This window comes from Globicephala melas, chromosome 5 (genome assembly GCF_963455315.2).
Source record: "Globicephala melas chromosome 5, mGloMel1.2, whole genome shotgun sequence".
Taxonomy (NCBI): domain Eukaryota; kingdom Metazoa; phylum Chordata; class Mammalia; order Artiodactyla; family Delphinidae; genus Globicephala; species Globicephala melas.
The window spans coordinates 2,622,887-2,633,923 of NC_083318.1; the positions used below are offsets into that span (position 1 = coordinate 2,622,887).

Below are 11,037 nucleotides of genomic sequence, written 5' to 3' on the forward strand. Positions count from 1 at the left end.
CCAGGGACCGTTTGGCCCCTAAAGGCCATATTCGTGTCCTCGCCCCGGGGCTGCCTCTCACATCATTGCTTCATCTTTGTGGCCAGCAGGAGAGCACCTCTGATGCTGCATCACTTTGTAAAGGCTTCACCTGACCAGGTCAGGCCCAGCCAGGAGAATCTGCTTTGATTAACTCGAAGTCAACCGCTTAGGGGCTTAGTCAGGGCAGCGATGCCCCTCCCCATTCGCAGGCCTGGGTCCCTGGGGGCCACCTGAGAAGGCTGCGCGCCTCAGGGGCGAGGAGGGAGTGGCTGCCTACTCAGCCTGCCGTCTGAGCTGAGCCCCTGCTCCTTCCAGAAAGTCCTCCCTGAACCCCCCGCAGCCCCCTCGGGCCCACCAGGTTTTTCTTGGTCTCCCGGCCCCTCCCTGGAGGTCGCGGCCTGGGCCTGAGGGGTGCCACTGTGCTCTGCCGGGCCCCACCTGTACCGGCTACACCGCAGGCATCCAGTGTGGCGAGGGAGGATGGAGGATACCCGGCCCTTCGCACCACCTATCCCTCCCCCACGCTTTGACTGAGCTCCTACTGTGAGCCGTGAACTGGTCCCCACACCAGACTGTGGGACGGAGATGTGGCCTGTCCGCAAGAGCCCACAGCAGAGACGTGGTCTGATGATGGCTCGCCCTCGAGGGGCATACAGGAGGCCAGTGAAGGGGGCTCTACCTCAGGCTGGGAGAGCAGCGAGGTCTCCCAGGTACGAATCTCATGCCACGTGTTTTCAAGGAAGAGGAGAGCCCTAGGGATGGACAGGGCAGAGTTGCCAGCCTGGAGAACGTCATGTGCCCGGCCCGGAGTCCATGGCAGGCAGTGACAAATGGGCTCCCAGCCAGGAGGGAGCAGGCCGAGGCGAAGCAGAACCCAGCCTGAAATCTGGGAAGAGCTGCTTGCATTGGGGTAGCAGAAACACACCCTCCCTGCAGCCTGAGAGGGTGAGCGAGGCCACAGGCACACGTGCATGTGTGGGTGTGCGCACGTGTGCTGGCACATGGGTGGGTGTGCGCAGCAACGTCTGTGCACATGTGGACATGCACGCCTGTGTGCTGGATGCTTGTATATGCACAAATGAGGTGTGCACACAAACTCATGCATGCACGCACATAGCACGTGTATGTGATTTTGTGTGTGGATATGCGTGTGCCTGGACACATGCACGAGCACAGCGTGTGTGACGTGTGTGCACACGTGGGTGGGTGTGCATGCATGCTGCTCACAGGTGCACGTACACGTGGATACTCGTGTTAACGCACTGTCACGCATACGGCTCTGCGTCTCGTGGTACGTATTCCTGGCTGTGTGTGTGAGGACGCGAGCATAGGCGTGCGTGGGTACGTGTGCATGCATGTGTGGCTACGTGTGCATGTGTGTGTGTGCACGCACGCATAACTGTGCACACAGGGAGGTGGTTCAAGGAGACCGGCCCCTCTACCTGAGCTGAGGCCACTCGAGGAGCACCGGGCACCGCACCCAGCAGGTGTGCTTCCAAACTCCTCCTCTCAGCGGTGGGCCCAGGCCCCAGTGTCCCAAGACTGTGGGTCACGGTGGGATGAAGGCGAGTACACCCCGGTAGCCCAAGGATGCTCCGCTTCCTACGATTTCCTGCCGAGATGGCCCATACACCCTCTGCAACGACCCCACCCCCTACCAGTGCAGCCTGACTCCCCAGTAGCGTCCTCCCATCATCCTCCTGGTCCTGCCAAGCCCAGGCCTGGCCGGCAGCGACTCCTCAGCACGGGCAGTCTTCCCGGGCACGTGCCGTTTTGTCTGTTCCAGGGCAGTTGGGAGCAGTTTGTCAAGCCTAACCTCCAGCGTCGGGGTAAGAGGCCTCTCCGGCTCCTCTGTGAACAGCTTGGTCCCTGGGGCCTCTGGCGCACGCGAGCAGGCCTGCATGTAGTGCTTCCCTGAAGGCCAGGCAAGGGCTCTCTGCCCAAGGACTCCTCAGGGGCCCAGCCCTCTGCCGCCCCTCAGCTCCGGGCCCTGGACCCACAGGAGAGGTGCTTCTTTCTGCTTCCTCCTGGGCAGGCGTCCCCAGGGGCCTGGGTCACTTGGCTGGCCAGGCACTCCAAATGTCCCCGGCCCGGCCTGGCCAGAGAGTCACTGCCTGGGCAGTGGGAGGTCCTGTCTGCTTTGGGCCCCCTGGAGCTCTGGGTCCTTTTCCTTCAGACCCCTCAGGCTAGACTGGCCTGGCTCGTGAGCTTGTGAGGCATCAGGACCCTTGAATGCATCCCCCAAAGTGCTTTTCGCAAGTTAAGAACCCCCCAAGGTCAGGAGGAGGCCCACATGCTGTCCAGCTGCTGGGAGAAGGACAGATCTCTCCAAAACCTACATCTGACCACGGCCATGTCCCTTGTTTGGACATGCCCACTAGGACAAAGCCCGCCCCCACCCCAGGGAGCACAACCAACAGGCCTCTCACTTCCTAATAACTCCTCTCACTCTCCAAACACAGCCCAGAGGCCACCTCCTCCAGGAAGCCTTCCTTGATAACCCCACTCTCAAGCTGGAAGAGGAGCCCCAGGGCATTGATGGCATTTACTGCACCCATCTCAGTGTGTGGCACCATCCACCCCAGACGGTGAGCACTCAAGGCAGAAGGCCTGATACAGGCAGGGCCGGTGCGTGCCAACGATGGAGGATCAGGTGTGTAGGGGCCTTCCCTGCAAAATGCACCCCTGAGTACCCTGACTGGTGGCACCTTTTACGCCTCCAGGACCAGAGGACCTTTCATAAGTATGGTGCCTCTACCTTTCCTGGGTTACACGCGGTCGTGGCTTTGCTCCCAAAATGGCATAACTGCCAAGGACTGGCCCTTGTTGGGCAGGTCTGCCATCTGGAGTCTTTGATTTCCAACCTGGTCCTGGCCTGCTCCTTGGTATAACGTTGTTAACAAGGATGTCAGAGCTCTACATGGGCCTCTCTGCTAGGAGAGCGCGCTCTCCTGGTAAGGCCTCTGAGCCCTCCCAGAGCTCAGAGAAGAGAGAAGCGGCCCCCAAGCCACGCACGTTTCTAGGCATCACTGGGGGCGTGTGGCTCCAATCCCTCCCTGAGTCACCCTCTTAGTACCCAGAGGCATCCCACAACCACAGCTCCCCCCCCCCCCGCTCCCCGCCACCTGAGGATGCAGGGAGAGCTGAGGGCCAGCCTGGGTGTGGTTCTGCTTTGCTGGGAGGAAAGGTCCTCCGGCTGGTCTTAGTGAGAAATGCCAGGCCTGGGAACTCCAACCTCCTCTCCAGGGTCTGTCTCCCACAGACCTCAGGGTGTCTGGAGGAGGGGACCAGCACCGGACACGGCTGGGAGCAACAGTGCACGTCTGAGGAACGAATGCACTGGGACGTGGGACAGGGGTAAGCGGGGGTTTCCCCAATACCTTGCCCCTAAGCAGGAATGAGGCTCCCACGCCAAACCGCCCCTCATCCGGCAATTCAGTTTGGGGCGTTTGTCAGAGGCGGTGATGCTGAACGTCCCCCAGCCTTTAAAAGCAGGGCCACAGGGCATAAGAATTGAACTTCAATAATCGTCAACATGGGTGCAGAGCCTGGGAGCCTGCCCAGGGCTTCCACAGGCACTGCCATCATGATTCACGCTCCAGCAGCGCTTGGAACTGAGGCCGGGGGTGGGGTGGTGGTTCTGCACCGGAGCATCCACCAGAGATGGGAGCTGGAGCCGGACCCGCCCTCGGCAGCTCCGCTGCGCACCCAAGCAGCGACGCGTTCTCCGCCAGGCTGCGAGTGGCTGGCTCTCCAATCAAGCCGCGGACCCCGAGCCGCCCGTCCGGCACGCGAGTGTGCGCTCCCGCGTGTTCGTGTGTCCGGGGGAGGTGAGGAGGCTCGCGTCTTAGAAAGAGCAGGCTTCTGGAACTCACCGCCCAGGCCAGCTGGCACTCGGTCCAGTCCCACAGGCTGCGGACGGCCCTGGAGGGGGCGCCCTCGTCGAGCGCGCGCGCCCCACGCCACCGCCCCGGGCTCCTCCCCGGCGCCGCGCGGGCAGGTTCGCCGAGGCGGCCGCGGGCTCCGGCTCCCTGGCCCGCTCCCCACGGGCCGGCGGCGCTGGCCTGCCCGCCAGGCCGCCCCCGCCCGTCCGCGCCCCGCCCCGCTGCGCAACTCTACCCAAGTTGGAAGCCGAGCCCGAACGGCGACACTCGCGCCGAGCGCGCGGCGGCGGCGGCGGCGCAGCTCCGGCGAGCCCAGGCAGGCGAGGCGGCGCCAGCACGGCCGAGCGCGGACCGCGGGGGGCGCCCGCGCCGGGAGCAGCGGGAGGAGGAGCCGGAGGAGGACGCACGGCGGCGCCGGCGCCCTGCCCGGGAAAGTAAAGTTGGAGCCGGAGGCGGCGCGCGGGCGCGGGGGCCCCAAGGAGCGGCGGCCTGCGCCCCGGCGCGCCGAGCCCTAGCCGGCCGGATGGGAGGCGGAGCGCCCGCGCCGCCGCTGCCGCTGTCCGCAGCCTGCGCCCCGGCCGCGCGCTGGGGCCGCCGGGCCGCCCGGGCACGCCCGCTCGGGCGCCGAGTCGCCGTGGGCTCGCGGCCGGGGCGCTCCCCGTGAGCGGGGCCAAGGGCGGGGCCGCGCGAGTACCCCGGGACCTGTCCCCTCCCCCCCCCACCGCCGCCGCCGCCGCCGCCGCGTCGCCGCTCTCTCCGGGCGCCTCCTGCTCTGCACTTACGCGTGCGGCAGCGGCGGGGAGCCCGGCAGCCACGCTCTCGGGCGCGCCGCTCGCCCGCTGAGCCGCCACGGCCGAGGGCCGGCAGCGGGGTGCCGCGGTCCCCGGCGGGCGCGCCCGAGGAGCAGGCGGCGATGCGGGCGCCGACCCGGGCTGGGGGGCGCCCGAGCTGCCGCGGCTGCGCCCCGGCTCCAGGCGGGACCGCGTAGCTTGCGGGAGGACCATGGCGTCCCCGGCGCTGGCGGCGGCGCTGGCGGCGGCGGCGGCGGGCCCCAACGTGAGCGGCGCCGGCGAGGGGGGCAGCGGCGGGGCCGCCAACGCCTCGGGGGCTGCCTGGGGGCCGCCCCCGGGCCAGTACTCGGCGGGCGCCGTGGCGGGGCTAGCGGCCGTGGTGGGCTTCCTCATCGTCTTCACTGTGGTGGGCAACGTGCTGGTGGTGATCGCTGTGCTGACCAGCCGCGCGCTGCGTGCGCCGCAGAACCTCTTCCTGGTGTCACTGGCCTCGGCCGACATCCTGGTGGCCACGCTGGTCATGCCCTTCTCGCTGGCCAACGAGCTCATGGCCTACTGGTACTTCGGGCAGGTGTGGTGCGGCGTGTATCTGGCGCTCGACGTGCTCTTCTGCACCTCGTCCATTGTGCACCTGTGCGCCATCAGCCTGGACCGCTACTGGTCCGTGACGCAGGCTGTCGAGTACAACCTGAAGCGCACGCCGCGCCGCGTCAAGGCCACCATCGTGGCCGTGTGGCTCATCTCGGCCATCATCTCCTTCCCGCCGCTTGTCTCACTCTACCGCCAGCCCGACGGCGCCGCCTACCCGCAGTGTGGCCTCAATGACGAGACCTGGTACATCTTGTCCTCGTGCATCGGGTCCTTCTTCGCGCCCTGCCTCATCATGGGCCTGGTCTACGCGCGCATCTACCGGGTGGCCAAGCTGCGCACGCGCACGCTTAGCGAGAAGCGCGAGCCCGCGGGCCCCGACGGCGCGTCCCCGACCACGGAGAACGGGCTTGGCGCGGGCGAGAACGGGCACTGCGCGACCCCGCGCCGCCCGCGCGCCGATGTGAAGCCGGAGGACATCAGCGTGGCGGCCGAGAGGAGGCGGCGCCGAGGCGCGCTGCGGCGGGGCAGGCGGCGGCGCGCGAGCGGCGAGGGGGCCGCGGACGGCGAGGGGTCGGGGCCCGGGACGGGGACGGCCGAGCCGGGCGCGATGGCCGCCGCGAGGTCCCCGGTCCCCAGCTGGCGCCTGTCGCGCGCCAGCTCGCGTTCCGTCGAGTTCTTCCTGTCGCGCCGGCGCCGGGCGCGCAGCAGCGTGTGCCGCCGCAAGGTGGCCCAGGCGCGCGAGAAGCGCTTCACCTTCGTGCTGGCGGTGGTCATGGGCGTGTTTGTGCTCTGCTGGTTCCCCTTCTTCTTCAGCTACAGCCTGTACGGCATCTGCCGCGAGGCCTGCCGGGTGCCCGGCCCGCTCTTCAAGTTCTTCTTCTGGATCGGCTACTGCAACAGCTCGCTCAACCCGGTCATCTACACCGTTTTCAATCAGGACTTCCGGCGCTCTTTCAAGCACATCCTCTTCCGACGGAGGACAAAGGGCTTCAGGCAGTGATCCGCTCACTCTACCCGGCTCAGAGACCCTGGACAGCTCCCAGCGGAGGGGGCGGGCAGGCGTGGCCTCCCAGGAGAAAGTGGGAGCAACTTTCCCGGGGACCCAGGGATGGATAGGCCTTCAGGGCGCAGGGGAGGGTGCTGCACGGCCGGAGGGAGGGCTGAGAGACTGCAGGGCCCCCGGGGAGGGGGAAGGAGAGAGGGGAGACCCCTCTGCCTTCCTGTCTCAGCAAGGGGCTGCTTCTGGGGCTGCAGGCCCGGGTCCAACTCTGGGGGCCGTGCCAAGGTGTGTCTGTGAGGTAGCACACGCATCCTCCCAAGTTGGTGAAGAAGGAGCCTGCCCTGCCCCCACCACAGGCCACCGCCCCATCCCCCTTTGAGCAAGGGCTGACTTCCCAAGACCTCGTGGGGTGGTTTTTCTGGGGGAGGAAGGAGGGCACCGACCATCTTTGGTTACGAAAGTATTTAAATGTTTGCCAACAATGACTGACAGCGAAAACAACCAAACTCTTTTCTAAATAAACCTTTGTAATCTAAGTGGTGGGTGCAATAGTCAGTCCTTCAGACCCTCACCCTGCCCGACCTCCCACCAAAGGTGGCAGGAGGGCGCTCCAGGTCGCCAGATTCCATCCCCCCCTTTTGCACGAGAAGGAGGGGGTCTTTGCTTAAGGGGGACTGTTTCGCAGACTTACAAAATACATACTCAGAATTCTTGTGCTGTAACCGGCTGAGAGACCAAGGAAATCAAAGGGCTCTGAATTAACTCCACATGTAGATGCTGGAGGGCTGTCCTCCCTTCATAACCCTCCCCCTGCCCAGATCTGAGTCTAGGCTTCCCCCAGTGCAGCCCAGCCTGGCCCCCTTGCTCAGCCCTCACCACCCCCAGGGAGTCCGCGCTCACCCCGCACTAAGGCTTGAGGAGAGAAGGAGGGAGAGTCAGGTGTCAGAGAGGGTCCCTTCCTGGCTCTTCCAGCCCTCATCACAGAGCCCAGAAGCTCCTGGGATAGCTGGGGGGAGGGGTAGGAACAGGACCCCTGAGACACACACACACATACACAGGCTTAGTGGGCTGGAGGGGCCCAGGCCAGGGATCCCTGCTGTGACCGTCCAACCCTCCCGTCCCTCTCTGTGCCCGTCTTGGCCTTCCTGTATGTAACCCCTGCCTGCCAGCCCAGCTCTCTCCTGGATCACCACCCACCTGTCTTTGGCCTGGGGTGGCCATGGGTCTCTCTCTCTCGAGGAGAAGTCGGCCCTGGGTCCTGCATTTCAAGGCCCCGTGCCCTGAATCAGCAGGCCCCTCTCCTGGTCTGACTTCTCAGGGCTGTCCCTTGGAGAAGTCCTCCCCTGCAGCTGCCTGGCCTTCTCACCCCAAGTTATGGGTCCTCAGGACACCCCAACTGGGAAGAGCTCTCCCAGACTCAAGCAATGGTGGGGAAAGCAGTGGAGGAAACAGCCAACCAGGGCCGATGGGAACATCCCTGACCTCCCACCAATGGGCAGGGGCCTGGACACGGTGTCCGGGTCGTAGGCCCGGCTCTGTTGCAGGATTACTGAGCTAGCTCAGATAAACCCCTGCCCTCTCTGGGCCTCAGCACCCTTCCGGTGAAGTGGGGCAGGGGCTGAAACCTCAGGCCCTGCCTGGCCTGTAGTCTGTGGTCCAACTGGCCAGCTGAATGGGGGGGAGCAAAGAGGGGGAACTTCCCTTCAGCGAGAGCCTGGCTAACACTGGTATTGCCTCCCTGGTGCAATGGGGTAATGCCATACCCTCCCCCCGGCTCTTGGGGGGATGAACCCCGGGACTCCAGCAGGATCACGTAGCCTGGAACACGGCCCACGGAAGAATGTCAGCAAACCACCTTTCCCTTTCCTAATCCCGAGAATTGCACCTTCCAGGGCTGTGGCTGGGACTGCAGACGCCCGGTGCGTAATACCCCATTCAGCCAACAGATATTCACCACTTCATCGTAATTGCCGCCTGGAGAGACTCTCTTTTCAGCTGGACAAACAGAGACAGAACCTGGCTTCTCACCCCGCCTGCCGCAGGGTAACGGGCCAGTCGCCTTGCTCTGAGTCTCTGGCTCCATCGAGGAAGCAGGAGCGCTGACACCCCCGGGGGTGCCCATGGGCGCTGACTGCTCCCAGCGCGGTCTGGGGACCGCGCAGGGGGACTTCTCTGGGGTACAGGGGAGGGGCCCGGACCTCTGCCCATCCTCGTCCAGCGGGTCCGTCCACCGCGCACCATCACCCGCGCAGTGCTCTCCTCTCTCAGGCGCGTCTTCGTATCTACGCCACGGTGCTATCACTGTCAACCCCCGTCTGTGGCTGAGGAAACGGAGGCCCAGAGCTGACCACCTGGGCCAGGACCCACAGGCTTGAAGGGGCAGAGCCAGCCACGAGCCCAGAAACGCCCAGGTCAGGAGAGCTGTGCCCCGAGCACCCCGGCTCCAGTCCTATGAGCACCGGCGATCTCTGGACCTCACTGATGGAGAAGCGTTGTCCACAGCCGCCTTCCTGCCTCAGGCTTCCCCTCGGCTCTCTCAGGAGATGTCCAGCAAAATAAAAAAACACCCACGACGAGATTAAGGAGGGCAGGGCCCCAAGCAGGGGATCAGCGCTGCCCCCGGCTGGCCGGAGCCCACCGCTGATGTGGTTTCCACAGACGTGTGTAGATACACATTCTTATAAATTAATTCCTGTAGTTTTTACATTCAGTTGCTGAGTTTGTAGAAAAGGGGGGAAAGAATAATCCAAGTATTCTGTTACAGCTCGGTATGGAATTCAGAAAAGAAAAAAAGAAAGACACTGGGAGCAGGCAGTTTAGAAGAGCAGCTCCAGTCTTTGAATCCTACCCCCGGCTCTGGGGGTGGGGGCTGAGGGATGGGAGAAAACTCGTTGCCGAAGCACTTGCTGGCGAGGAAGCGGTCCTTCGCGGCTGTGCTGGCAGCGGCTATATTTTTATATCGCATCCGTTGGCAGGGCTCAGATATTCCAGCGCGGCCTCGGATCAAAACACTCGGCGCCTGCAGGCCCATCTTGAGTCTGGCTGGGCAGCTGCGGTGCGTTGCTGAGCCGGACCCCGGCCCCCAGTCCCCTGCAGCCCCCCGCAGCCCTCGCCACGCAAGGGGGAGGCGGAAGGCATCCCGGCTGAAGATGCCCTGTACCCTGCCAGGCTAGGAGGGTACGCGTTCTGCGTTAGTAGAAGCCCAGCTCGTTGGAGCTGGGGAGTAGAGGAGAATGGCGAGACCCTCACCGGGGACCCCGAGTCCCTGCTCTGGGTCTGCCATGAGCACGGCTGGGGGACCTCAGCATGCGACCCGCCCCGCATGCCAAACAGAAGGTCAGCCTCCCATTTGACCAGCTGGACTGTTGAGACCATCAAATGCAGCTGGGTTGGGGGTGAGGGTGAGGGGTTTGGATGGTAGAAGCATCCAGTTTGCCTGAGAGGGACCCGGCAGGCACCCTAGGTCTGCCCCCTGCGTGACCCCCACCCCATCTCCCGCCACCTGTAAACAGGGTGTACATCCTCTCCTGGCTGGGCGGAGGCGCGCACGGGAGAGGGTCCGGGACCTCCAGGCGGGGCACAGTGCCTCTGAAACCTGCCCGGGGAGCAGAGTCGACTGCCAACCGCGAGCCAGAGGAAAGCCCTGGGGACCAAGTGCACTTCTTCCTGCCAGAAGGATTTATGGCTGCTCCCAGTAAAAGCCTCGGGCACAATGGGGTCCTTATGTCAAGATAAGGGATTGCCATGTAGGGTGGAGAGGGAGAAAGCCCCGTTTAAGGGCATCTGCTCTCCTGGCTGAGCACAAAATGTGCCCTGAGCTGCCTGGCGGTGACAGAGAGGAAGGAAACAGGATGTACACCTGCTGTCTGCTGCCAGGTTGATAGGAGAAGCGGGGACCAGTGGGCCGGCCTCCGGAAGACCACCTGTAAGACTGCCTGTGCCGGGTGCTATCCTGCAGGCCGCTGTGCTTGGGGGTGTGTGCCTGTAAGGGTGGGGACTTTGGGGACCACGCAGAACCCTAGGGGGGCAGTCACACCATCGTCCCTGTTGGGGTGGGGGAATGGCCAGTTCCCAGCCCCCTGGATCCAGCCTCCATCACCAGATGCACCAGACAAGGCCACTTCCTATTCATCCCACCAACCCCCAGCCTGCGCCTCCCTGGGCCGGGCCCTGGCCCAGAGCTGCGAGGGCTGAGGGGGAGGGGCCTGCCTGGGGTCCGGGACTGTGGCCTTTTCACCCCAGGGGCAGAGTGAGCCTTCGGGGCCGCAAAGCCGACCTGGTACCCGTCAAGCCCACGCTCTACCGGCTTTCAGGCTGGCGCTCACCCGTCCCGGCCCCCTCTTTGTTTATTCTCTGCTTCTGCCAGGAGTGCCTTTCCCATCTTTTCCCGAGCTCCTCTCATAGGCTCTGCGAGACTCAGAGCGGGCTTCATCCCCAGGAAACCTTTGGGAGCTTCCTCCAACCCCCCACCCTCCCCAGCTGCAGGTCCTCAAGCCTGGCGGGGCACGGCCCCTCCCCTTAGCGCAGGGAGCCCAGCATGGGTTGGGGGTGGGATGGGGGCAGAGAGACTCTGAACGCGGGGACAGTGTGTCATTCTGGCCAGGGGAACGGCCAAGCAGGCCTCCCTCGGGGATGCAGGGCTGTCCTTCCTCTCCCACGACGAAACCCCCAAGGATCATCCCTGGACGCCAAACCCGAGAGCCACCCAGGGCATGTCCACCACGCCAGGACACTGCCTCGCAGGCCGTGC

The 11,037-nt window shown here is 64.7% G+C and overlaps 1 protein-coding gene across 1 annotated transcript; it reads left to right on the plus strand.

The window, feature by feature from the left end:
* The first annotated feature begins 4,907 nt into the window (after positions 1-4,907).
* Positions 4,908-6,858, plus strand: ADRA2C (adrenoceptor alpha 2C). Its single transcript, XM_030876930.2, has one exon. The coding sequence runs from the start codon at positions 4,908-4,910 to the stop codon at positions 6,285-6,287; it is 1,380 nt and encodes a 459-aa protein (XP_030732790.1). The 3' UTR covers positions 6,288-6,858.
* The last annotated feature ends 4,179 nt before the right edge of the window (positions 6,859-11,037 follow it).